Consider the following 27,509-nt stretch of genomic DNA (forward strand, 5'->3'; position numbering starts at 1 on the left):
ATGGACTGGTTGGATCTCCTTGCAGTCCAAGGGACTCTCAAGAGCCTTCTCCAACACCACAGTTCAAAAACATCAATTCTTCAACACTCAGCTTTCTTTATAGTCCGAAAAACCATAGTCTTGACTAGACGGACCTTTGTTGACAAAGTAATGTCTCTGCTTTTTAATATGCTGTCTAGGTTGGTCATAACTTTCCTTCCAAGGAGTAAGCATCTTTTAATTTCATTGCTGCAATCACCATCTGCAGTGATTTTGGAGCCCTGAAAAATAAAATCAGCCACTGTTTCCACTGTTTCCCCATCTATTTGCCATGAAGTGATGGGACCAGATGCCATGATCTTAGTTTTCTGAATGTTGAGCTTAAAGCCAACTTTTTCACTCTCCTCTTTCACTTTACAAGAGGCTCTTTAGTTCTTCACTTTCTGCCATAAGGGTGGTGTCATCTGCCTATCTGAGGTTATTGATACTTCTCCCAGCAATCTTGATTCCAGCTTGTGCTTCCTCCAGTCCAGTGTTTCTCGTGATGTACTCTTCATGTAAGTTAAATAAGCAGAGTGACAATATACAGCCCTGACGTACTCCTTTTCCTATTTGGAACCAGTCTGTTGTTCCATGTCCAGTTCTAACTGTTGCTTCCTGACCTGTATCAGTACCTAGTAGTGAATATTTAATTCTGGAATATTGACTGGTCTGATTTTATCTGTGACATAGAATGCTGCAGTGACCATTCTTTGTGGCTTAATTTTTTTACATGTCCATATTATTTTCCTTGGGTTAAATTGTTATAAAATGTATGCAGGTATTTGAGGCTTTTGATGTGAACTGACAAGTAGTCATCTTTTAGAAAGACTCCCCAAATCATTGCTTCCCTCCATCATGGAAGTCTGAAAGTTTCTGCTTTTATTACCATCAGAACTGGAGAACTTCCAATGATTATTGACCATTGGTTTTTACATTTGTGAATTTCTTTGTTTGTTTGTTTGTTTTTGGTGTGTTCACCTTTTTTTTAGTTTTTGTGTTTTTTCAAAGAACACTTGTTCCATGAAGGAAGTTAATACCATGAAGGGTATTAACTCTTTGCCTTAGCATACTTGTTGAGGTTGCTGGGTAGGGCGTTTTGAGTTGGAGAGGCTTTGCAATCTGATCTAGGGGCACACTGCCATGTTGCCCCACTTTCTTCCATTGCTGCCTCCTCTGTAATTTTAGAAATAGTTGTTCATGATGAAAGCCTGAACTTCTCATGTGACACAAGTAGGTCCTACCCAGGAGTGCATCAACAGGAGAATGGGCGAAGGAATTGTGGGTTTATCCATACACTGGAATATAACTCATCAACAGCAAGGATCACACAGAGACACAGCCATTTACACTGAGCAAAAGACGACAGATGAATGGAGACAAAGAGTGGATTAGTGACTGTGAGGGACCACCTAAAGGTGCAAAGTTTCTTTTGGAAGTAATAAAGAGCCCCGAAGTTGATTGTGTTGATGGTGCACAACACTGTGGACAGACTAAAAACCACTAGATTGCACGCTTTAAATGGCTGGATTTTATGGCATAAAGCTGTTCAGAAAAAGAAGATAGACACAAAAGAATACATACTGTGTGGTTCCATTTATATCACGTTCTAGGCAGAAGTGATCCAAGAAACAGAAGTGAGAAAGTAGTCAGTTAGGGTGGGGCAGATGGACTAGAGAGAGTGGTGGAAACATTTTGTTCAGGGTTTTTTTTTATTTGACTCTGCTGGGTCTTAGTTGCAGCATGTGGGATCCAGTTCCCTGACCAGGGATCGGACCCTGGTCCCTTGCATTGGGAGCACAGAGTCTTAGCCACTAGACCACCAGGGAAGTCTCCCATTCTGTATTTTTTTAGTGGTTTTTATATGGTATATATAGCCATCAAAACTCATCAAAGTCAGGGGAAATGCATTCTCATTGAAAGAAAACCAAGTAAACCCTAATTGCTTTTTTTTTTTCCTCCTATTAAAAAAACTTATTTTCTGAAGTCATTTCTCTGCTGGGTGATAAGCCCTGAACTTTCTGTCCAGTGACAAAGATCCCCACCCATCATCTCTGGGTACCCACAGATGCTGCACCCACAGACAGCTCACTCTGGGAAACCACCTTCCCCCAGACCACAGGCTTGATCATTAGTAGGCAGCGTCCTGGCTTCAGAGAATTCAGAGCAGGTCTTCCTCCACAAACCGACTGGGAGTCACTGCCAAGAGTTTGTGTGATGGATTTAGTCATTCTGAGACAGTGGGCTGGTCATTTCCCCTTTCCAAGAGGAAGTGTCTTTATGCATGCGAAATGTCTCTGCATGTTGTGGAGGTGTTTTGGGTGGGTAGGGCATGCTTTGGGAAGTCATGCAGATTACCTGAGTCAAACAGTGCTCACCCGTAGGGTGAGTGGGGACTCCAGGCAGTGGAGGGCAGACAGGTGGCCCACCTTGTCAGGACATTCAGCGTGAGGAGCTCTCCTCATGTCTCACTTCGTTTCTCTTGTGTGGGGGTAGGAGCTGGTCAGACTCACCATCGAGAAGCAGGGGCATCCGTCTCCAACAAGCCCTGTGAAACCCAGCTCCCCAGCCTGCAAACCTGACAGGTGAGTGCTAACTAAACCCTCCAGGGGTTGCGGTCTCGGTTGGTGGACACTTGAGAAAGAAGGGAGCCCCCGCCAGGCAGACCGTGCCCAGTGAGGCCCGTGGTCCCTTTTCAGTGACCTCTGGTTAAGAGCCCAGATCACCGTGAAGTGTGTGTAGCTCACACCTATCTTGAATGATTGTCTGGTCTCAAGATGGTCTTCTCTCAGGACACTGTGTGATGTGCAGAGTGATCCCACCTACACTCTTCTTGACCTGCTTCCTCCCATAATGAGAAACAACTTTGAAGGGTTGGGTTTTAGGGGTTTGGCTTGAGAGCATTACTGAGGGTGATGTGGACAGTTTAAGGCCTTGCAATAATTTCTACTTGCACCCCTAGTGAAAAAAATAACACCTTCATTTAGTAGCATTTTCAAGCATCATGCAGTCCAGAGATCCCTCTCATAGATGAGACGAAAGTGCAGACTCAGGGACTGTGGCCAAGCTTCCATGGGTGATCAAACTGGACTTGGAACCCCATCTCTGCCATGGAGCCCAGGGCATAGTGTCAGCTCTGTGTCCTGGGCCCCTTGGATACTTCCCTGCCCCGCTCGCATCCTGACACTCTCAGTCTCTGCGTTTGTCCTGGGGCCTTCTGTAACCCCGAGTTCTCCTCAACCCTCCAGCCAGTCTGAGCTCCCCCTGACGGATCGAGAGATGGAGATTCTAAACAAGACGACCGGCCTGTCACAGTCAACCGAGGGGCTCCCAGACTCTATGGACGAAGAGGTTGCACCCCCCAAGCCCCCCTTACCTGGTATTAGGGTGGTTGATAACAGGTACTTTTCTATTTTCCTAGCTCTCTCATGTCTTTCCATGGTAATTTCACAAACGGATGGTGCCAGCCAAAAAGATGGTGCCATGAGGGGAAGAACTTGCTCTTCAGGCACGTTGGTGGTTTGACCTTCCTCGGGACAGCTGTCTCCAGAGGACAGGAGTCTGGCCCGGTGCCGGCCCTTCGCCCTCCCCTGCCCCCTCGCCCTGAGAACTCCCAGCCGCTGCCTTTTAGCCCTAGCCAAGCAGAACCTGGTACCATTTGTCATGAAAGGAAAAAGCAGGGACTTTCAGATGCTGGGCTTTTGGCAGAAGGGGAGTGGGATGGGAGTTGAAAGTGTGGAAAGTAGGATCACTGTCTAATAATGTAAGAACCCCACATCCCACACCCTAGCATCTGTATAAAGGATTTTTGTTCAGGTTGTCTGGTTTGATGGGGTTCCTTGCTCTCTTTCAGTCCTCCACCAGCACTGCCCCCGAAGAAGAGACAGTCGGCTCCATCCCCCACCCGCGTGGCCGTTGTGGCCCCCATGAGTCGAGCCACCAGCGGCTCCAGTTTACCTGTTGGAATTAATAGACAGGTAATTAACCCCATCCAGAAAGGCAGAGGTCGGTTTCAGGTCTGGTGCATTGGTTCCTAAAACTGAAAGAGGCCCCGTGGTCTTCAGTCGCTGTCTTTGGTCACAGGGAGGAGCTCTCTCCCTGGGCAGCCCCCATTCCTGAATGGTCCTTCCCTCCACAGACCACGGTGGGGTTCCCTCCCAGGGTGGGGAGATGGGGCCCAGCCCAGGGCCTTCCTTGATCGGAGCACTCCGAGTGCCTGTAGAGGCCCTTTTTCTCAGAGGCGCCGTGTGCGTGGTGTTTACTGCCTGCAGCCAGTTTCTGCACATCCCAGTATTTCCTTTGCCAAGTATGCGCACCAGCTCCCTCCCCTGGGCTCACCCGCACCCCCAGCAGTGACTTGGGCCTGTTCTCACTTTGCACGCGAGGACTTTGACGTGGACTGTTACGCACAGAGACGGCTGTCGGGAGGCAGCCACTCGTACAGCGGTGAGTCTCCCCGCCTGTCGCCCTGCAGCAGCATCGGCAAGCTCAGCAAGTCGGATGAGCAGCTGTCCTCTCTGGACAGGGACAGCGGGCAGTGCTCCCGGAACACAAGCTGTGAAACGCTAGGTGAGCCACGGGCATGCGCGTCACCACCGCCAGCTTTGCACTTCCCGGTGGCTCCTGGGAGGCCAGATGGTGAGGCCAGTCACTGGCTCTGTTGACCTTAAGTCACTCAGGATCTGAGCCATGGTGTCCTCTTCTGCAGAATGAGAATACCAGAGACTGTCTCCGAAGGGGGTTGAAAGTTTATTGCAGTAACATTGTGAGACTGCAGAGACACGGCAATGGTCACTGTTAACTACAGTTGGTCCGCCAGCATGTCACTCAGCTCCCTTTGCTCAAGATGGGGGCCTGTGTGCTCAGAACTGTAAATGGAGGGAGGGCCCCGGGCAGCTTCTGACAGGACAAAGGCAAGTGAGCAGTATGTTCTGTCCTCAGGTGGTGGGGCCGGAGGAGGGTCTGCAGGCAGCTTGGCAGAAGGTGTACAGAGCACTGAACTGTTCGTGTCCCGTGAACTAGACATTTCACTTCTGAGAGTTTTTGTCTTAGGAACACAGTCAGAGGTCTATGGGAGGATTTCTGTGTAGAGACATTAATCTCAGCATCATGAAGAGCCCTGGTAACTGGGAACAACCTGACCACTCAGTGTAGGAAATCAGCAGACTCGTGACATGCCCCCTTGGAGGAACAGTACGCAGCTGTGCTAAAAACCAGTGCACCAAGCCAGCACTGCTTGTATGGTGTTTTCTCAGAGTTTAAAAAACAGAATCCAGGGGGAACAAACTTTTCAGGGAGTACCTCTAGTGGTCAGCAGAGATTATAGTTAGGCTGTGGGACTGTGGGTGATTTTTGTTTTCACCATGGGGTCTGTGGCCTTGTTTTCTACAGTGGTCATGCATGTTTTTCTCTCTTAGGTAAAACTTTTAAAAATCTGGGAAAGTGTGAAGAATAGGCTACCTACCAGTCATACTCCCCTCCTGTTCTACTTTTATAAGCAGTAGAAAAGTGTAGTCTATAAAGTAAAGTGGGAGTCTCTGTGGATGAGACAGGAGACGTATCCCATGAATAGGATGGGTCAGGGAAGAGGAGACGGTCTTTCCTTTCTTTGGGGGGGTCAGGGGCTCATGGTGTGCTTTCCCTGTTGTGTGGATGCAGATCATTACGATCCTGACTACGAGTTCCTTCAGCAAGACCTCTCCAATGCAGACCAGATACCTCAGCAAGTGGCCTGTAACCTCAGCCCGCTGCCGGAGTCCTTGGGGGAGTCTGGGTCTCCATTTCTTGGCCATCCTCTCCAGCTGCCTCTGGGCAGCTGTCCCCAGCCAGATGGGTCCTCGGCCCCCGGGCAGCAGACGGACGTGCCGCCGGCCCTGCCTGAGAAGAAGCGCAGGAGTGCTGCCTCCCAGACCTTGGACAGCTCTGGCTGCCGGGCGTCCTACGAGCGACACCCCTCGCAGTACGACAACATCTCCGAGGACGACCTGCAGAACCCAGCCTCCGTCCAGTCCATCCCCTTCACGCCCTTTGCTGCTATTCTTCCCTTTCAGCAAGGAGGTTCCTCAGCCTCTGTCGACTTCATGGGTGATTTCACTGTTTCTGAATCAACGGGTGACCCAGAAAAACCACCACCTCTCCCCGAGAAGAAAAACAAACACAGTAAGCTTTTGTTACGCTATTGTGGGGTCGTCCCTTTTGTGCCCTAAAATGGTGTTGCGTTTATTGAAACAGTAAATCAGAGTCAAACCAGTGGCCTCATCGTTTCATGAAAGGCAGACCCACATGTACAGGGACCCTTACGGGAGCCTTGTGTTGTCAGTACTGGGGGTCGTTCGTCAAGCCTGGTGAGCTGACCTCTCCTCATGGTCTCAGCAGAACCTCAGGCCTGGTCTCCACAGAGTGTTTGGCCTTTCACGTGGCAGTCAGCTGACCTGGCCTGAACATGTGGTGATTGAGAGAAACAGGGACCACAGCCTCAGGACAACATCACAGCAGGGTCGGGGCAAAGCAGGGCAGACACCACCCCAGGACCTTTCTGAGGCTCCTGACAGTGCCCGGGAGCCGTTAGAACCCCCTGGCCCCACTCTGTCTTCTGTTCACGGACCCTGTAGTATCACGTGATGACTTGAGTCCGGGGTTGCTGGTTGGACCAGAGGCTCTGATACATGATGTGATCAGGGCCTGGGGGTAGAGCCGAACTTTGGGGCTTTGTATTCTGAGCATTTCCCAAGTGTGAATTGGCCATCCAGTTCCCAAGCAGCATTGTGAGGAATTTGCTTTTCTGCTCACTCTCCGACTGCTCCATGTGGCCCAACTCTGCCTACCCTCTCCCCACATCACCTGCAGGGTTCTGCCTTGTTTTCCGTGGGCAGACTGGCTGCCACCGTCTCTCTGTGTGCGGCCGCATCAGCCCACCAACCAGGATGCCCTGGCCTCGGTGGGAGCGTCGTGCAGGGGACTGCTGTGACCTGGCTGTGGAATCCACGCTCCAGCCTCAGACGAGCATGTGTGCTCGGCCCGTGCCCAGAAGGGGTGACCGCCCTGGATGCCCCCAGCTCGGGTAGTGGCCTCAGTGTGAAGGGAGAGCTCGCTTCCCGGGGCTGAGGGTGTCATTCCTGTCTGTCATGGAAGTTCCCTCACTGGAAGCATGGAGGGAGCTACAGACAGCGGCGCCAAGGGCATTTCCTTTTGCGCCTCTCCAGGTGTCCTGAAAGTCTGACTGGTTTAGCTCTCCAGTTAAGCCAACTTTCTGGTTATCTGAAAACACAGAAGACCGCCCTGCAAACTTGTGTTTGCCGTGGTCTTAATGTTTGAACCCAGGGTGCTTGTGGTGCCGAGCTGTGACTAAGGGGGACACCCCCACTCCAGACCGACACGGCTGTGTCCTCCCCGGGGCCCGGGGCTCCTCTGCTTCGGATCCGGCCTCCTTTCGATTCCGGCCTCCTTTCCTCTCTGGCCCCATCACCCCTTCGCTCCCTCCCAGGGCATGCACGGTCACACTGAGTAGGTCAGTAGTTACTCCTGATGGGGCGTCTCAGGGCATGGAAGCACCTTACCCACCAAGCATACCTATGTACAGAGGCCACAGACACCAGAGCTCCTGCCACCGTCTGGAGGAGGGAGGGGTGGGAGTGTCTGGTCCACTCCAGTAGATCGGGGTTACCGAGAGGGCTTCTGCTCTGGCCCAGCCCTCCCTGCTTCATAAGGCCCCCAGGTTCAGTCGGCTGCAGCAGTCACTTCATCAGGACCCACCAGGGTCTTCAGAAAGGCCTGGCTCTGAAGATGGGGCTGGTCCCTCACCACCGGAAGTCAAAAGTGAAGTCTATTCTGGTGCACCTGCGTGAGGAGAGGGAGTGCGGTCCACACGGACGCCCCCGCGTGAGGAGAGGGGGTGCGGTCCACAGGGACGCCCCTGCGTGAGGTAAGAGTGCGGTCCACATGGACGCCCCGCGTGAGGAGAGGGGGTGCGGTCCACACGGACGCCCCCGCGTGAGGAGAGAGAGTGCGGTCCACACGGACGCCCCCGCGTGAGGAGAGGGGGTGCGGTCCACACGGACGCCCCCACGTGAGGTTAAGAGTGTGGTCCACACGGACGCCCCCGCGTGAGGAGAGGGGGTGCGGTCCACACGGACGCCCCCGCGTGAGGAGAGGGGGGTGCGGTCCACACGGACGCCCCGCGTGAGGAGAGGGAATGCGGTCCACAGGGACGCCCCCGCGTGAGGTAAGAGTGCGGTCCACACGGACGCCCCGCGTGAGGAGAGGGAGTGCGGTCCACACGGACGCCCCCGCGTGAGGAGAGGGGATGCGGTCCACACGGACGCCCCGCGTGAGGAGAGGGGGTGCGGTCCACACAGACGCCCCTGCGTGAGAGGAGGGAGTGGGGTCCACACGGACGCCCCTGCGTGAGGAGAGGGGGTGCGGTCCACACGGACGCCCCCGCGTGAGGAGAGGGGGTGCGGTCCACATGGACGCCCCTGCGTGAGGTAAGAGTGCGGTCCACATGGACGCCCCCGCGTGAGGAGAGGGGGTACGGTCCACACGGACGCCCCTGCGTGACAGGAGGGGTTGCGGTCCACACGGACGCCCCTGCGTGAGAGGAGGGGGTGCAGTCACATGGACGCCCCCGCGTGAGGAGACAGTGCGGTCCACGCGGATGCCCCCGCGTGAGGAGAGGGGGTGTGGTCCACTTGGACGCCCCCGCGTGAGGTGAGGGGGTGCGGTCCACACGGACGCCCCTGCGTGAGAGGAGGGAGTGCGGTCCACACGGACGCCCCTGCGTGAGAGGAGGAGGTGCAGTCACATGGACACCCCCGCGTGAGGAGACAGTGCGGTCCACACGGATGCCCCCGGGTGAGGAGAGGGGGTGCGGTCCACACGGGTGCCCCCGCGTGAGGAGAGGCGGTGCGGTCACATGGACGCTCCCGCGTGAGGTAAGGGTGCGGTCCACACAGACGCCCCCGTGTGGTGAGAGAGTGTGGTCCACACGGACGCCCCCGCGTGAGGAGAGGGCTCCGGCGGCGGCACCACACGGGGCCAGCGGAAGGAGCAGACGGCTCCTCCCTCGGTTCGAGGGCAGGGGCCAGGGCTCGGGCTGCCTTAGGGGCTTCTCGGGAGGAGAGAGTCTGTGCGCCTCCTGAGCACTTCTGCTCTCAGCGTCCGTCCCTCTGGACGAGGAGCTTCCCGACAGCCTTGTCAGAGGTGGAGAGCGGTGTTAGTGACCGGAGGCTCTTGCCTCCCTGCACGGGCTCTGCAAGACCCGGAGGGGCTGCAGGCCGCTTCAGCACTGCAGGGCCGGATGCCGGACCGCGGGTTCTATTCCCGCGTCGGTTCTGTGAACCGCCGTGCGAGGCTCCGGTGGTAGAGCTGCAGACGGGAGGCACAGGGTCCCGTCCTCGGGCAGCAGCTTCTGCCCTCAAGCGAGAAGCAGTAAATTCTCTTGTCCCTGATTTGACGATTCTAACTGAGCCAAACCATTCTCGCTATCCCCACCCCCATGGAGGTCTTTCACCTGAACAGCCTTAGCCCCCCAAAGTGTCTTCTCCTGGCTTCTCAAGACAGGCAGCTCCAGGGGTAGGGCCTTCCGTGGTTCAGGCCCCATCCTTGCCCGGTTCACACAGCCCCGCACACTGTGCAGGTCCCCACGGAGCACTGCCCTGTGGACCCTGGTCCCAGCCAGGGGCCTCTGCCCCTCTTGGAACTCTCCCACCCATCCTCACCATATTCTGGAGACGCCTCCCCTCGCCTCCCTGTTTCACCATCCTCTGTGGGACACCCCCCATTCAGCCTGTTTTCTGTCTCCCTGGGGAGGGGGTCAGCCCCCCCCATGGGTAAAAGAGCCATTGCTGGCCTCTGCGGAGTGCCAGCACCTTGGTCAGCGCCTGACCCGAAGCAGGTGCTCAGTGACGATCAGATGAATGTGAGAAACCCAGCTAGCTCGTGAGGAGCCGTGAGGAGGGCTCAGGAGGGAAGGAGCGCGGGGCTGAGAGGGGCTCCTGGGGCGGGAATGTGGTGAGGGGCCTCCGTGAATGCCAGCTGATCAGGGCCTGAGCCTCTCGGGAGGGAGCGTCCGGCTCGCAGGGATGCAGGAAGAGCAACAGGGACAGACGTGCGGAAAGCCCCAGGGACGGTCCAGGAGCGGAGAGCCAGAGGCTTGGGCAGGGGGCCCAGGAGCCTGCACCCCAGCCACGGCCCTGCTCTCAAGAGGCTGGAAAACCCCGAGGGCTTCTCGGCAAGGAGTGGGTGCGCCCCTGTGCTTCTCTTAACATAGGCTGCTTCCTAGCATGGTTCCGGATTCACTGGGACCTCGAGTGGAAAAGAAGGGAGTTCCCGCAGAGCCTGCCCCCCGCCCCACCCCCACGCCCCCCTCTCCTCCAGAGGCTTCGTGACACATGGGCGGTGCCCAGCGTCCCGGCGCCTCGACACAGCTGTCCACGTGGTGGTCACGCAGACATACCCCGGGCCCTCTCCCTGGCCGCTGCAGGGTGGGCGGGGGTCTGTGCGGCCCACCCAGCCTGGCCCCTCTGTGTCCACAGTGCTGGCCTACATGCAGCTGCTTGAGGACTACTCAGAGCCACAGCCCTCCATGTTCTACCAGACACCACAGAAGGAGCACGTGTATCAGCAGAAGAACAAGCTGCTCATGGAGGTGTACGGCTTTAACGACTCCTTCAGCGCCGGCGACACCCCGCACGAGCTCGCCCCGCCCCCCGCCCTGCCCCCCAAGCAGCGGCAGTTGGTAAGTGGCGGCACCCCCCACCAGAGGCCCTGGACGCTGGGCCTGCTCGCCTGCTCGCATCTAGCTCTGCAGGAGTGGCTCCTCCTCCAGAGCGGGCCCCTGCAGCTGGGACTGGCTTGTACTCAGAATGTTTGCTTTCTCTGTGGACAGTCTTTTTTTTTCTCTGTCTCTCTTCTGTGGTTCCAATATAGACCTCCCTGAAAGGAGGGAGTCAATCGGACCACAGGGCAGGCTCTGTGCGGGGCCATCTGTGGACTCGATTTACATACTGGGCAGCACTGCACAACCACTTGCACCCCCCAGCCGGGGCCAGCCCAGTGAGGACCAGCTCTGTGGAAGCGGGGTGGCTGACACAGAGCCACTTTGTGTTTCAGGCCGGCACACCCTTCCTGTTTTAAAACCCCTCCTGCGTCAGGACGCAGTGTAGACAGCACAGAGGGGCCCTCCGGCTGTGGGCAGGCTGGAGAGGCGCTGGGACCAACGGGGGGCACTCGGGTGCACTTCTCAATCCTCTTCTCTCCGCCACCAGTTTACTAATCACATGGACTGTGGTCAGGCTCTAGAATCCAAGCGCCCCGTCCAGCCGAGCTCTCAGGAAGAGTACACCCAGGAGTCCAGTCCGTCAGAGCTCACGTGCTGTCTTGCTCTCGTGCTGGCCGGTCTGCTCGTGTCTTAACCAGAGAGGGCCGCCTTCATCCTCTGTGAGGGGACGCTGTCCTGGCTGTTCTGGGAGGCAGATTGCCAGACGGTGAAGGTCCTGAGGTTACTCCTGGAAGCTGCCTGGGCCTCTGCAGTCCTGCGACTGGGCCTTGAGCCCATGCCCAGTCCCGGAGTCACCGAGCCTTGCCACACACAGTTGCCTCTGGGACTGGGGCAGCCTGTCTCGTGGAAGGAGGGCCAGGCTCAGGCCCGGGGTCTAGGTTCCAGTCCTGCACTGACCAGCTGTGTCTCCCCAGCTGTGCTCAGGTCTCACCTCTTCGCCTGCCCTGCTCTCCCCACAGACAGCTGAATATGCCCGATTGTGAGTGTCTGTTGTTCACCACAGACACATAGATGCCTGCCCCAGGGACCCTTGACCTAACATGATTGGTTAAACAGCTGGGCCAGTTTCATTGAGATCTGGTTCTCTCAGCCCCTCCTGCTGGGTGCACAGGTACCTGTCGCCCGGCCCTGGGCGTCTTGTCTGTCCCATGTCCTGTCTCCCACAGGAGCCAAGCCCTGGGGAGAGAGCCCTGAGGGGCGCGCCTGAGTCCCAGCCCCCGTGAGAGCTGGCACAGCACCTCACCTCGCAGTGGGGTGGCGGTCCAAGGGGCTCTCTGGAGAGAGGCTGCCAGGGGGCCCTGGAGAGTGGGCAGACATCCTGTGAACGTCCCCTCCCCATGGTCCCTGTCACCCCTCTTTAAAGTGAGGCTGAGACAGCTGGAGAGACGGGCTCAAAGCCCACAGCAGAAGTGGAAGCCCAGACATGTGTGACACCCGCTGTGTGACCACTGGGCACCCCTTCTCCAGTGCCACTGCAAGAAGTGTGACCCTGTTTTCCAGACAGAAGTAAGCATGACAGGTACACCTGTCGACCCACGGACCCTGAGGGCAGCCCAGTTCTAGGTGCTTTATGTGCACACAGCCATCTGCCGGAAACCTGAGGTGCAGAGAGCGTCACGTGATGCCCGAGGCCAAGCCGGTCCCCCATGGCTATGCCTAGATTAGGGCCCAGGCCGCCTGGCTCCTGCTCTGCACCATGAAGTGCAGTCGCTCCCACAGAGGAGTGCTGGGGCCCTGAGGAAGCGGAGGAGCTGGGGTGCACACGCAAGTCCACGTGACTCCTTCCATCTTACCGGCGCTTCCAGTGGACACAGGAGTGAAGAGGGCACCCGCCCCCCCAGCTCGCCTTTGACGGATGTCCTTGACCCCTTGCTGGGCCAAGAAGCCGTCCCTCTCCAGGAGGTCCCAGCAGATCGGGTAGCAGCCTGCCTCCTTTATGTGTACATGCCTGACTGTTCTCTGCTTTTCTCCCTCCTGCCCTGTCTCCTCCCTCCTTCCTCTGTCCAGCAGGCCTCCTATGCTGCTTCTTCCTTCTCCTCTGTCTCCTACTGTGTCCAGCAAACTAAAGTGGCCTTCACCCCCGAGGACGGCAGTGCCGGTCAGGGCATCAGTGTGTCCGTCTCTAACTCCTTTCTCAGCCGGCACGGCAGCTTACCTGTGCCCTCGGTGAGTTGCTCCCTGCACTCGCTACCGGGAACCTGGGGAGTGAGACCTTTCCCTCGTGGCCGATGCCTCCCGACATGCGTGCTGCTGCCCGTCGCCGGCTCCGGCCCTCCACAGACCCCAGACAGGAAAGGTGGCCTGAAGGTCGGTGTGAGTGGCTGGGGTGGGTTGGGGTGGGACTGTTAGCAGCCACGCTCAGAGCATCATCACTTAGGCATAAACTGGCAGAGATGTTTTGGCCTTTTTATTCTGTTCTCCTACTGAGTATTGGGTCAGCCGTGTAGTGTTCTGTGCTTAAAGAGGAATATTCCTCACGTAGGAAGCAGAGCAGGCTGTACCCAGTATGATGGAGCTGGAGTTAAGGGAGCTGCATCAGTTAGCTTTCGCTACCTCTTGCTACATAACGAATCACCCCAAGACCTGTGGCTTAAAGAGCAGTAACCGTTTGTCCTTGCCGGAAAGTGCGAGTTGCTCAGTTGTGTCCAACTGTTTGTGACCCCATGGACTCTACAGCCTATGGAGTTATCCAGGCCAGAATACTGGAGTGGGTAGCCTTTCCCTTCTCCAGGGTACCTTCCCAACCCAGGGATGGAACCCAGGTCTCCCACATTGCAGGCTGATTCTTGACCCGCTGAGCCACCAGGGAAGCCTTGCCTAGGACGCAGCTTAGCAGCACAGCTGCGCTGACCGGGGCAGGCCCAGCTGCCAAGAGCGAGACTCACCCACCTCCCTGGCGCTCCAGCGGGGCTACTCTGGCAGTGACCCTCCTGACCCGTCCGCTGCATCAGGCCAGCCTGGACTTGTTCACAGGACAGACGGCTGGGCTCCAGGAAGACAGACGGGAACTTTCGGGCATCATAAGATCTCGACGTAGGGCTGGCGTGCGTCCTCTGGGTCAGGCCCCAGGCAGTGCAGCCTGTGGAGGAGAGTGGACTCAACCTTCACTGGGCGGGGCCTTCCACGGGTTACCATGTGGAGGTGGGGCGGCAGGAGAAGGGCTGGCGCGGTATCTGCAGACACGGAGGCGCTGATGCCTTGAAGGCCACACAGGTCTGCTGTCTTCCTCTGGGATCTGCATCTGCTCAAGAACCTGACCACCCCCGCCTCCTGCTAACTCTGTCCAGTGACACCCTGGGTGTCAGGGCTTGGGAAAGGACACTTTCCAAGGGAGCTCGGTGGACCCGTCCCGAGGTGACTCACATCCTCCCAGGCCTTGAGTTCAGTCCTCAGGGGTGGCACTTTTCCTTGCCTCTTCTTCTGTGAATGAGAGGACTAAGTAAAATCACAGGAAACTTCCAGGCAGGTAGTAAGCTTGGAACGTCTGTCATTATTGCTCTTGTCTTAAGAGCTCTGGGTTCTAGTCTTGGCTTGTTCTGGTCCTGTGCATGAGTGCCTGGGCAGATGTCTTCACCTGCCTGGACTCCCTTTGCCCTCTTGAATGATCAGGTTGACCTGGTGACGTCAGGACCCTCGCCAAGTGTGGGTTCCCAGTGTCGCCTTGTCCGGTCTCCATATTTGGGAACCACCCAGCACCCAGGTGAAGCTGGTCCTCCCCATTGAGGGGACCTCGGGATGCAGTCTTCCCTTTAGCGCCCAGACCTCGCCAGGTGAGGCAGGACCACTCCCCAACCCTCCCCGGCTCTGGTGCACAGGCGCCCTCTGTTTCCTCAGCAGCCACCTCCAGCAGCTCTTTTCACAGATCTTGCAAAACTTGGCCTTAAGACAATCCTAGGTCTTGACGTGTTTTTTTCCCCCCTCCCCTCTGTGAATAGAAAGTAAGTGTAAGTTTTCCTAAGAATGTCTACAACATCCCTTTTGAGTAGTTTGTGGAGAAGACTGAATGAACTGCACTGTGTACTATAGAATTAAGAAGAATTCGAGGACATTTTAATTAAGCTGGGGTATGAGTATGCCATAGTTTCCCCCTCAGCACACAGAGGAGTCTTACAGCATCCTGCATCTCAGCACCAGCTCCACAAAGGAGCCTGAGGGGAGTGAGCTAAGAAGGTTGCTTTATTTCACTTGAAGCGAAGCCCCTCCAGGCCTCCAGAGATGTTAGTAATGGTCTCAATATATGGAATACTTGACATCTGAAATGCAGAAACCCCAGAGAAATGAGTTAGCTGTAATACCAGTACATTTTTCATGTATAGTCTCTGCTTACATTTTGAGATGAGCTCCAGACAGAGGGCTTTGATGTGCTCTTGGAGCAGTGCTTTGGTGCCAAATGTCTTTGTTCCTTCATCCCTGGACTTGTGTCATCAGTCCAGCATGGAATTCCCAAGAGCTGCCTCATAGGAAAATAGCAGGTGCCAAATCTGAAGTTCTTTGCCCAGTGACCTGTTACTTCTGTCTTGTAACAGGAAGATTGAAAACCTTGCCAAGGGAATTGTAGAGCAGTGAACCTGCACTGATCAGTTTAAAATGAAGGAGGTGCTGAAGAAGCCTTCTTATTCACTTTTCCTGGGATCCCACGGAAGGTTTATTTTGGTAAGAACGGAGTCGCTCCCAGTGTGGGTCAGGCAGCCGGAAGGATCCAGCACAAGCAGGACGGCCCGTCGTCCTTGAGAAGCCAATGCAAGGGAGTAGGCAGAGTGAGTCAAGCGGAAAGGAGACTCCGATTCAGGCAGGGCGTGGGCAGCAGTGAGAGTCACAGACGTCTGGGGAAGGCTGTAGGCAGTGGAGGCAGGACGGTGTCAGGAGGGGGCACTTGAGTTGTTCTGAAGGCCAGTTAAGATTTCAGGGAGATGAAGGTCAGTGAGGGACCTGCCTGAAGGTGGGCAGTAGAAGCTTGTCTCAAGTATGAACTCTCAGGACTGAGGTCCAGGGAGAGCGGCTGGAGGGGTGACAACAGCCAGCCCTTCGCGCATCCTGCCCATCAGTCAAAACCTGCTGCTCCCTCCTGGGTGCTGCCCTCTGGGCTCGGGCCCAGCTTTGACCGCTCTTTCCCCGCTTGTCCCCAGACGTGTTCCTGCTCGCGTTCCTGGGAGGTGCCCACCCTCCTCTTCACAGTCTTTGTCTGGGTCTGCTTAACCCCCAGTCCACAGACCCCCTTTCCTTCCTGGCATGCGCTATGATTCTAGGAGACTTGAACAGCTACCCAGACATGTGGCGTCTGGGACATTAAGACCGGTTTTGTAGAAGAAGGTGTTCAGGGAAATGATGAGCTACTGTGAGGCCAGAACGATGTGAAGAGCTAGGTGCAGCCACCCCCGGGCATGGACGGCCGGCCCCCTCGTGCCTTGCAGTATGCCTGCCCCTTGGCGGCACGGATAAGTGTTTGAGTGACGGGCCCCCTGAGATACACCTCTCAGATGTGGTGCTGGTGTCCTCTTCCTGCCCCTGGATTCTCCTCCATCACTTGTACCCCCGGCCGTCTGCCCTGTCCTCACTGCAGCCTTGCCCGTGCTGGCTGCCCGACTCCCACCTCTCCCCAAACTCCCATCCCTCCAGCACCAGTCCTTCCCCTCCCACCCTGGATTCCCACTGCTGTTCCCACTGTGGCCCTTGGGCTTGCATTTTCTCCATTCTGATCCCTAGTGGTGCGAAATCTTGGAAGCTCTGAGTTGGGTGAAATCTTGGAAGCTCTGAGTTGGGTTCATATTCACTTTACCCTTGACCAAGGTATTATTGGGAATCTATTAATAACCATGAGGGTTTCTGGTCCTCCACACATTACAACACTGATGTTACAAAAGCCACCACCCTCCATGCCTATTCTTTCTTGGCTCACTGATATTTACTGTCACCAAGAGATATAGCTGGATGCTAGGAGTTTGTTGAAATATTTTCTTTACCATCTTGGCTTCCAAAATGATCCTGGAGAAGCAAAACTTCTAGAAGACACAGAAGAAGAACTTCAGAAATACCCATAATAACTGTCTTCTGTGTTTAAAAATCTTTCGAGTGAGAAAGTCGTGTGTGTCCTGTTGAGGACTTCAGTTAGAAGGGGGACAGCGTGTGAAGCCGCTGGCCATGATCCTCTGAGAGCTGGGCCGGGCTTCTATGCTGCGGCACACAGGCCCCTCTAGGACCCTGCCCCAGGAGAGGCTCGCTCTGTCCGCTGCTCCTTGGCCTCCTGTCATCAGCCATCACTGAGACAAAGGTCGAAAGGCCACACGGAAGGAGAGGGAGATAGGAAGGAAGGCTGTGGACCACAGCAGGGGAGGGAGGGAGGGAGGATGGAAGACTGGACCACAGCAGGGGAGGGAGGGAGGTAGGAAGGAAGACTGTGGACCACAGCAGGTGTGTCCTCCTGCTGGTTAAGTAGGCTCCCGCCTCCCCCTTCTGTCCCTGTGTCTTCCTGACATCATCTTTTCCTCACTGGCTTCCTGCCTGGTCAGAGCGAACTTAACTCTGAGAGAGGAGGGTCTGTGGGCAGCACCGGGGGCCCAGGGCAGGCAGGTTTGTCTCTGAGCTGACCTCTCGGGCACTTTGTCCCGTCGGCCTGCCCAACCTTCCGGGGTTTCCTAGAGAGAGGCCCCTAGCACCGTCAGCAGTGGGAAAAGCAGGGCTGTTGTGCCAGCTGCGCAGGAGTCTTTGCAGATCCCTCTGAGTCTGACCTGAGATCTTCACAGGCTTTTCCGGTCTGCTGGGCCCTTGAAATGCAATGTGGCTCCTCCGGAACGTTCCCCTGTGCCTTTCTGCTCTTCTTCAATAACCAGGTGCCCGTGTGGCCAGCGCTTCCCTCAAGTATGACCTCCGAGTTCACTGCCACTCCGAGCCCAGACACGGCCTTGTTAGAAGGAGGCATGGGTGGGCCAGCACTCTGGGGGGCTCCTAACCCACTCAGGTAGAGGTAGAAGCCTGGCTGTGTGTCAGGCCCCCACCCTGAGCCCAGGGTGAGCCCACCTCCCCTGAGGTGGACACCCAAGGGCCAAGGACCAGGGCTTAGGGATCTTGTCCTGGGGGCTCGCCAAAGCAGCTGCTCCGCCCCCTCTGTTTCTGTCCCTCCTTCTGAAGACTCCCTGACTCTTGTTGGTGCTCATGTCATTGTGGACAGTCAGCGCCCGCAGACAAGCTTCGAACAGGTACTTCTCTGCCTCCCCTCGCTGATGCCTACAGCTGACTTAGTCCATGACAGTCCTCTGGTCAGGGACCACAAGGCCCCCAGATCCCTGGGAAGGTCCTGTGTGACATGACCTCTGAGGGTGCTGGCCACGTGCTGATGGTTGCTTTTACTCTTGTGATTTCAGGCTGCTTGTCAACTTGTCAGGGGCCCTTCCCTCCTGCTCTGTGATGGAATGTTTACCCACATCCTGGAGATAGACACCAGACTAGAAAAGCTGAACCACTAGCTAAGAGTTTTAAGTCAGAGCTGAGGTTAGAATCAGATTCCCCTCATGAAAAGTACAGTGTCAGGTTGACATTTATGAATTATTCATTGACCAGTAAGCGTTGAAACCCAAGAAGGCTCAAAAGAAGAAAAGCCTGTGCGCAGGCCAGACATCAAGAGATGCACTTTTTTGTCCTGACAGTGTTCTGACACAGGACAGAGTATAGCCGCAGGCTCTCCATAGAGCGCTAAGAGTAGGTGTGAGTTAGAGCCCCTGTTGTGCTGCATAAAGCCACACTGAGTAAAAAAAATAGTGGAGTTGTATTTCTGGAACTAAATTCAGATCACTGTGGAATCTGTACTAAATCTTCCTATGAAGAGTTGACATTATCGAGGTTAATGTTTCTTTTTTTAATGCAGGGAAACATTTCTTAAAATGATTTTATTTATTTATTGCTTTTTGTCGGTGCTGGGTCTCCGTGGCTGTGCAGGCTTTTCTCTAGTTGCAGTGCGCGGGGGTACCCGCTAGTTGTGCTCTCGCTTCCCATTGCAGTGGCTTCTCTTGTTGCACTGGCTCTAGGACACACAGACGTCAGCAGTGGTGGCACGTGGGCTCATGGTTGTGGTTCCCGGGCTCTAGAGCTTGGGCTCAGTTGCTCTGCAGCATGTGGGATCTTCCTGGAGCAGGGATAGAACCCGTGTCTCCTGCATTGGCAGGCAGATTCTTTACCACTGAGCCACCAGGGAAGCCCTAAGGTTAATATTTAAGGAATATACAGAGCATCTCAAGATGTATTGGAGGTTCTCACAAAAATGTAATTAGCCATGAAACCATTGGTCAAAAATGTAGTGTTTTTCAAGGAAAATCTTGTGATTCAAATGCAAAAGCATGAAACATGCGAGGAAACATAGTAAATTTCTGCTTTCACTTGTCCTCAAGTTCTCCTGAGCAGAACAGTTTTGTTCTTCTACATCCTTTGTTGTAGAATTGCAAATTAGAATTTTAAATGAATTTAAAAAGACTCCACCAGGAAGTTTATTTGAAAAGAGAGAAGGCATTTTTTGGACACACGTAACATCAACATTGCCTTCCGTGGGCGAGCTGAGTGCCATCTCCTTGTTCACACAACGGGACCCACAGCAGTGTCTCCCCTCACCTCGGGTGCAGGAGCTCACAGTATCGGCCTCCGACCCTGCCACTTGGCTTCAGAAACTCCGCTTTTGACATTATCTAGCATGTAGTAATTATAAATTAACACAGGCATCTCAAAGAAGGAAGTTCCCTCCGGGCCTAAGACGGCTTTCATAAACACGTAGTTAACTGGGAGCAGGAAGGAGAGGAGACAGACAGTCTTGTGGCCAGTTTGCCCCTTGGAGCGAGAAGGACTGTTATCATGGGTCCTTCCTGGTGACCTCGGAATGGTCATGTCCCATCTGAGAACCGAATCAGGTGTGGTGGTTTCCAGGAGATCCCGCCCCAGGAAATCAAGGCTGTGTGTTTTGCAGCGGCTAAAAGCTTTACTTTCTTCCAAGAGAAATAACTGAGGCCCACATTGTGTGGACACTCACAGGCCCTATTTGAAGGATGCGTCCGCTGAGCCCAGGACTGGCCCTGGGCTATAGTTCCCACCAGCTCACTATAGGAGAAGAAGGCCCAAACCACCCTCGAATTGCAGCTCTTTTGAATATGTTTTCTCCCAAATGAGGGATAAAACTTTAAGCCCCCAAACAAGCTGTCCAAGCTAAGTAGCGTCACGAGCCTTGGTGGAGCCAAGAGTGTACAAATACTTGGTGGCGACAGTCAGTCCATTCACTCAGATGAGCGCATTTCCCATGATTGGTAGGGCTGGACGTTCTCCAGTGTGTGGCGCCCGAGTCACCGTGCATTTGCTGTGATTGGCAGGGCTGGATGTTCTCCAGAGCTTGGGGCCTGCCCAAGTCACCCTGGAGTAGCCGTAATGGTCAAGGTCCTCTGGCCTGCAGCCTCAGCCTTTGGCTGCTGGCACGCTGACTGCCTCCTCTGGGCCCTGGCCTTCTGATAATCACAGGGATTAGATGAAATGTCTGTCATGTTGAGGAATCAGAAGTTTCCTTATGAAGATCTACTTTCCTGCTTTCTTGCCAACACAGCGCAGGGCCTGTCCCCAGGCATCTTTCATGCCAGGATTTAATGGAAAGGAAGTGGCACTGAAAACTGGTGCCTGGCCTGCTTCAGGAAGCTCTGCTACCTAGCACATCAAGGCCACACATCCAGGCAGTTACCCTCCTCCTTTACATCCAGAAGACTCTCGGTGGTTCGTTCAGGTGTGTAGTTCGAGGAGTGGGTTGGTGGCTCCTATGTCTCTGTACCAAGTTACAATCCTCCTTACGAAGATGCAGAGACAGGATGGAAGGGGCAGCCATGGACCTAGTAAGCCATGGCTGGGCTCACCTCTGCAGAGGTGGTGCTGGGACGGCCCCCTCACACTCAGGGAGCACTCTGGGCACGTGACAGGCCCTAAGCTTGCCATCCTGCAGCTCTGCGAGGTCTGGTCTGCTCGCTCCACTCAGAGACCTCCCAAGTGATGACCAGCCTGCAAGAGGCAGTGAGCCAAGGCCTGACATACACGTCAGACACGTAGAGAAAAGATCTCTGTATCTTTGTAAGGAGGATCGTAACTTGGTACAGAGTAAATGAGGTGGTTCACATAAAACCTTCAGCACCTCATCTGCCTAGCGGGACGCCTTCAGTGAGAATAGCTGTCATCCCCACCATCATGAGATGGCTCTTGCTGGCGCTTTGACTGTGAGATAAGGGCTGACGCCGAGGGCCCGGTGCCCCTCTTCCGACTGCTTCTCCTCAGAAGTCACTCGAGCACGCATAGATCTTCTGCAGAAACATGCCGCCTCCCGACAGGCAGCCTGTCCCATTATAGACTCCTGGGCCCAGACAGTCTTACTCCAGCTATAAATAAAAATTCCTGCCGCAGAGCGCAACAGCAAAGCCCAGCACCAGCCAGATCCTAAAATAGACTCCAGGCTGTGGGGAAGGCGTGTTTTCTGCTCCATGGCCAGCCCTGCATTCTCCTTGCCCTTGTGAAATAAATGTCATCTTAAAGGGCCTGGAAACACTGCTCAGCAGAGGTGGTGGATACTAGATTTGTTGACTGTGGTACAGGCATGAGCCTGCAGAGGCAGGGAGAGACCGGCCTGGTGGTGATTAGAGAGCAGCCGTGCATCTTCCCCGCGCGCCTCCGCCCCCCACCGCCCCCTGAAGGTGATGTTCAGGCCTGGCTCCTGTCCCAGCAGGACTGCATAGCCTGAATACCAGAGCTGAGCCCAGGCAGCCTAGTTGTTGCTGAGGGAAGGAGGGCACGGCAGCCCGCCGCTCTGTCCCAGATGCCCACCCTCCTTCCCTTCTCCTGGCGGCCGCCCCTCTCCTCTGCTGTCCTCACCCTTGGTGGCCTCCCCTGCAGACCCGCACCTGCGCAGCCAGGGCAGCTTGCCCACGAACCCCCGCACCCACCATCGAGACACTGCTGAGTCAGGCAACATTCTGGGCACCTTGGTTAATAACAGCGTTAGGATCCGTTCCTAAGCATTCCCTCATTCAGTAAGTATGTACTGAGTTAATTAAATGCCTCGGCTCTGTTTTTCGAGGCGCTCCTGAGGGTATTTTGGAGGGCAGGAGAGGAGAGCTGACGCTGATTGCTTGTCACCCAGCCGAACTTACAGGGTGTCTCAGTAAACGCACACAGAGCCCCTGGGAGGGAGGAGCTGCTGTTTCCAGCCCCAGTTTAAAGAGGAAGAGACTGAGGCTCCAGAACTCACGCCCCCTGCCCTAGGTCACACAAGTAGAACGCTCAGGACCCAGGTGCAGGTCTGTATGACTTGAGCCCGTGCCCTCTCAGCAGTTGTCTCAGCTCCCAGAGAAGGTACCTGCTGTGTGTGTGTGTGTGTAAATTAGGGCTTGGTTATTGCAGGGCCCACTCCAGTGCTGTATGCATTTTCATGCTTCAGGGATGGGGGGTGTCAGTGAGCACATGTCAGGACCCCAGAGCCAGCATTTGGCCTGGTTCGTTCTGGCTGCTGTAACAGATTACTGCAGCCTGGGTGGCTTATAACAGCAAGTGTGTTTCTCGCAGCTCCAGAGGCCAGAAGATCAGGGCCCAGTATGGTTGGGCGAGGCCCTCTTCCTGGTCACAGACTTCTCTTGGTCCTCATGTGGCAGAGGGTAGAGCCTCTTTTCTGTAGCACAGACCCCAGTATCTTGCAGGGGGTGGGGGGGTGAGGATTTCAACATATAGATTTGGGGGGGGGGGGCACCAACATTCCGATCATAGCAGCACCAGAGGTGAATCATGAGCGAGGCAGAGTCGTGGCCAGGAAAGAGGCCCCTGTGCACGGGAGTGAGCATCTGGCAGGCCTGGGGGCCGGACTCCTGAGGGAGTCCGCAGCCACTGCCCCAGAATGGCTGGCACGGGGGTCCCTCAGATGGTCTCCCAGGACCGGCTGGGCCGTCCCCTCCCTCAGCTGATGGATTTCACTAGTGGTCTTCTCCGGGCAACTTCTCTGCCAGTGAGAGCGCCTCCCTGTGGCTGTGGGGGGAGCATCCTCCAGAGGTGAAACAGTCCCCAAAGCCAGACACACGCCACACCTCAGTCACCCCCAGCAAGGCCCTGGCTTGGACGGCTGCTCTGAGACGTCAGATGGAAGGTGGTGGCCCCTGGCCCTGAGGAGGGTGCCCCGTGGACGCTCAGGCTCCACGGTCCTGGGGGAGGACAGCTGAGCCGGGGCTCCGCTGCTGCAGGCTTTTCCCCAAAGAAGGCACGTGGACAGATGGGACCAACAGGAACCCAGGCCTCATTGTCGGCACTGTGCTTCTTCATGTGTTCCCCTGTGTGTCTGGGTTGGCCTTGAGCTTCTGAATTAGGTGGGAGTAAGATGTGTGGGGACAGTCAGTTTTTAGGCAGGTACCCTGGACCGGATATAAACCAACAGCCATGGGGCTTGTGGCCTCACCAAGGAGCGGGGAGCTCTGAACTCTGATCCACAGCCCAGGGGATGGGGGGCAGCGCAGAGGGGGGTGTGCTTGTCCCTTGAGTGACAGCAGCTCTCCCTCCAGGTTGAAGTGCAGCCTTAGAGAAGCCCTAAAGGAATGAGTGGCTTTAGCCTCCCGTTAGTTTAGGACTTCATTTCTTCTTGCTCCATTTCAGGATTTCAAAAATCCTGTGCTAGGTACTCCCTGGCAATCCAGTGATTAGGACTCCTTGCTTTCACTGCCAGGGGCCCAGATTTAACCCCTGATCAGGGAACTAAGATCCCACACACCTCACCAAAAAAAAATCCTATGCCAGAATGTAGAGAGGACAGCTGAGCGAGAGGTGTGCCTGTTTGTTTTTTGGGCGGGCTTTTGTCAAGTTCCAGCCCCTTATGGTGAGAAGTGAGCCTGGCAGGGGCTTCAAACTCAGCCCCTGCCACACATTCGTCCCTGTTTCTCTAGGACAGTGGGCAGGTCTGGCCGCCCCAGAGGACTGTTAGCTGGTGGTCTCCGACCCTCCTTTCATAGCAGAGCCCGGGCCTGAGTCTGTGCTCACGGGCTCTGCTCTCTGCCCAGCCTGACTTAAGGCTTTTCTCTCGTGACAGGATCCTCAGAGAGCAGAGTCAGAGGCGTTGCACTTCATCTGTTAAAGAAAGAAAAAGAAAGAAAAAAGATGGGCAGAAAAGGAAATGCACTCAGAAATTTTTAGTGTTTTGGGAGCACAATTCTTTCAACCATTTTTAAAGCCTATCACTTCCCTTCCAAAGGATTTGAAGTGACTACCATATTGAAAAGGCTTGCGGTATTTGACTTTCAAGGACTAAAATCAGATTCATCAAAACAACTCAAAATGAGTAAATGTGACCAGGTGTCTGCACACGCTCGGTTCAGTCATGAGGTTCCTGGAAGGACAGTCGGCATAGACAGGACCACATAGTTTGAATTTTCTGAAGAGAATGGGACCCCCCCCTCCACAGTATGTGGTGGGGGGCACTGCATCCCACTGTGTAGACACTGCGGACAGCTCTGGGTGGTCTTCAGGCCCTTCTCAAGGGGCCGCCAGGCCAGGGTGGGGGGACCTCCAGCCAGAGGGCCACAGGGGTGGTTTGGCCTGAGCAGTGTCTTCGTTCGAAAGACTGATCGGCCCGTCACGGCTCAGCCAAATTAATCTAACGACTTTTTCTCTTGTCTGTTTTCTTCTTCCCTCCTCTCATGTGCGTGTCTGTGTCCCACTCTGACTCTGCAGTACAAGTCCGTGTTTAGGTCCTACTCGCAGGATTTCGTGCCTCACAGCCAAGCTTCCGTCCAGCCTTTCCTTCCGTCTACCTCCTCTTCCTCTCCACACTTCCCACCTGTCCACCAGTCTCAGAGTTCTGACTTAGCCGTGCCACCCGTGGCCAGTCTGCCTCCCAGCACCCTGGACGGGCTTCTCTCGTCTTCTCAGGAGAGCAGCTTTCACGGGAACACTGTCTGCCTTCCTTCTGAAACCTCTTTCACTGACTCGCCCCAGACGCCTTCGGTGAGAACTCAACACGCACCCCTCCACACGGGGCTGCCCGCTCCAAGAAAGCCTCCACCCGCCCTCGCTCTCGAGGCCATTGCTGGCGTGGGCCCTGTCGCGCTGTGGCTGGGCTGAGGGGTGCGCAGGTCCCCCGCTGAGATGGTAGCCTGTCAGCTTCCAGAGCAGAAAGCAAACCTTCTGTGTGGATTCCCAGCAAACTAGGATCTCATTTTCCACAGATGTGTTAGTGGCCACTTAGAGATGATCTGTTGTCATAATCGTGAGATATAAATGCTGCTGGTTTTCCATGTGGTTGGGGGTTTCTAGAGAAGGGCACAGAGGTCTCTGACGGCCCAGGGGCAGTTGCGTGTTGAGTTGCTGTGGTACTGAGGATGGGGGCCTGCTTGCCGTGGGTCAGGCGGGCTTCAGTGCCTCCTCCGGGCTCAGGACAAGGCTGCTGTGCACGGGGACGGGGGGACGGGGCAGGCACCTGCAGCCGGCCTCCCAGCGTGGGGATGCTCTCCTGCCCTCCATAATCGCCCCCCATCCCCCGTCCTCTTGCCCTCTATGATCGTCCCCGTCCCATGTCCACCCACCCTCCATGATTGCCCCCGTCCCCTGCCTTCCGTGACTGCCCCCTGTCCCCTGCCCTCTGTGATTGCCCCCGACCCCCCATCCTCCATGACTGCCCTTCGTCCCCCGTGCCCCACCCTCCATGATTGCCCCCTGTCCTCTGCCGTCCGTGATCACCCCCATCCCCTGTCCTCTTGCCCTCTATGATCACCCCCCGTCCCACATCCACCCACCCTCCATGATCACCCCCGTCCCCCGCCCTCCGTGACTGCCCCCTGTCCGCCACCCTCTGTGATTGCCCCCATCCCCTGTCCTTCCTCCCTCCCTCCCTCCCATGATTGCCCCCCATCCTCTTTCCCTCTGTGATTGCCCCCATCCCCCATCCTCCCGCCCTCCATGACTGCCCCCGTCCCACGCTGCGGCCCCTACTGTCCCTGCTGCAGCAGAGCATGGAGGAGTACACCTCCTCCAGGGCACTTTGAGGGCCAAAGTGCCCTTGACGTCTTTGGAGAAGCTCCAGCAGGAAACCTGGGTCCCCTCTGACAGAGGCAGGCAGTGGCAAAAACAGCTTTGTCCCCTGACCCTGGGAAGGGTCCCCAGGGACCATCCTCTCCTCCTTGAGAAAGAGCATCCCAGTCAGGGCCAGCCTGGCAGGACCATCACAGATGGGTATCTCTCATCCTGTCTCCCCCAGAGCGAGCACGCCTATGAGGGGGACTACGTCAGTCTGTATTGCTCTGGCCAGAGCGGCGAGGAGCTGGTCCGCCCTCGAGGAGTAAGTAACCTCGGGCTGCCTCGTGCATGCAGCCAGGCCTGCGGCTCGGCCCTGCTCCAGTCGGCCTGGGGCTCCCGCTCATGCCCGGCCCGGGGCCGACTTGGCTCTGCAGGGAGAAGACGGAGCTTCTGGTGGAGCTTTCTTTGCTTTCGCTTCCGCGTGTGGGTCCCCTGCAGCCTGGCCAGCAGGCCTGCTGGAAATCACAGAGCAGCCGGCTCAGTCCTGGCTAGCTACTCTCAGGGATTTCTTTCCGCCCCATCATCCGGTGTTGAGGCCTGTCTCCTGTCCGTCCTCAGGAAGGGATTCCTCTCTCCCACACCGAGCTTTCCAAACCAGCACCTCTCCCCCAGTATGCTCCCCGTCTGCGACCCTGCTCCCAGGGCAGCTGGGGAGCCCCCCAGGTTTCACATCGTCGTGGTCACCCTGGTCTTCTGCCATCCCAGTGCCAAGCAGTTGAGAGGCCACAGCTCTGCTGAGCAGTCAGCTCTCCAAGTTTTGCTGTAGCAAAACATGAGCAAGTGCAGAACTTTCCAGAATAACTCTCCCCACCCTGAGCCAGGTCCAGTCCCTAGAGGGGGCACCCTGAGGGTACTCCGTCCTCCTCTGGGTTCAGCTCAAAGGGCCCAGCCATTGAAAGCATGGTCACTCTCATTGTGATGACCCCCGTAGCACCTCAGATATCCACACAAGCAGGCCCCACTTTAGGAATTAGCAAGTTGTAGAATGCAGTGGAGTTCCCACTCCAGTGAGATCCAGCCTGGTCCCTGGGAGCTATTTTTTCCCGGGTGTCCCCTGCATCTTCCAGGCCAGCCTCTGTACACGGAGCACGTCCCAGGCTGACCTTCCAGGGCTCCCCTCCCCCTGTGACCCTCCATGAGGACGTTTCTGCATCTTTGTGTTCCCCCCCCCCAGGCCCCCTTTTCTCTGTCACGGCCCGGGCGGCAGTCCAGGGGTGCCAGGGCCGTGTGGTCACTGATAGGGGTGGGCCAGGTTCCTGGGAAGGAGCCAGGGCCCTGGAGGAGGGGAGGGGCTGCCTTGTGCGCCTGAGCAGCGAGGTCCTTGGGAAGCGTGACGGGGTCAGGCGAGCACTGCAGTGCAGAGGGCATCTGTCAGCAGAGGTGTGCCGCACACCTCCGGGCACAGTGGCAGGGCTGCAGCCTTCAGCGCTGGGCTCGGGGGCAGGCCCCGTCCCTCCCCACAGCCTCTGTTTCTCTTGTGCCCGGGCATGGGGATGCCCGCCAGCAGGTAGGATGTTGGTCAGGGCCACGGAGGAAGGGCATGCACTGGCTGAGTTGGCTGCGTGGTAGGCAGCCCCCGGGGCGGCCCTTTCTGCCGGGAGGTGATGGCATGGCTCCGTCTAGGCTGGCAGCTGACGGAGGCGTGAGCAGCGGTGCCTTCACTCTCCTT

At 56.2% G+C, this 27,509-nt stretch overlaps 1 protein-coding gene across 11 annotated transcripts in view; it reads left to right on the plus strand.

The window, feature by feature from the left end:
* RAPGEF1 (Rap guanine nucleotide exchange factor 1) overlaps nucleotides 1-27,509 on the plus strand; it is a 134,271-nt gene that overhangs the window by 88,642 nt on the left and 18,120 nt on the right. For 4 of the 11 annotated variants that reach the window (XM_065928199.1, XM_065928204.1, XM_065928198.1 and 1 more), the window contains 9 exons: nucleotides 2,515-2,603; nucleotides 3,267-3,419; nucleotides 3,872-3,995; nucleotides 4,404-4,587; nucleotides 5,677-6,177; nucleotides 10,551-10,753; nucleotides 12,803-12,961; nucleotides 24,500-24,772; nucleotides 26,022-26,102. In XM_065928199.1, coding sequence (XP_065784271.1) covers nucleotides 2,515-2,603; nucleotides 3,267-3,419; nucleotides 3,872-3,995; nucleotides 4,404-4,587; nucleotides 5,677-6,177; nucleotides 10,551-10,753; nucleotides 12,803-12,961; nucleotides 24,500-24,772; nucleotides 26,022-26,102 — 1,767 coding nt within the window. The remainder of the gene's footprint in view (nucleotides 1-2,514; nucleotides 2,604-3,266; nucleotides 3,420-3,871; nucleotides 3,996-4,403; nucleotides 4,588-5,676; nucleotides 6,178-10,550; nucleotides 10,754-12,802; nucleotides 12,962-24,499; nucleotides 24,773-26,021; nucleotides 26,103-27,509) is intronic. The other 7 variants (XM_065928207.1, XM_065928208.1, XM_065928206.1 and 4 more) reach the window with 4 other exon arrangements.

This window comes from Muntiacus reevesi, chromosome 3 (assembly GCF_963930625.1).
Source record: "Muntiacus reevesi chromosome 3, mMunRee1.1, whole genome shotgun sequence".
In the NCBI taxonomy this organism is placed as follows: Eukaryota; Metazoa; Chordata; class Mammalia; order Artiodactyla; family Cervidae; genus Muntiacus; species Muntiacus reevesi.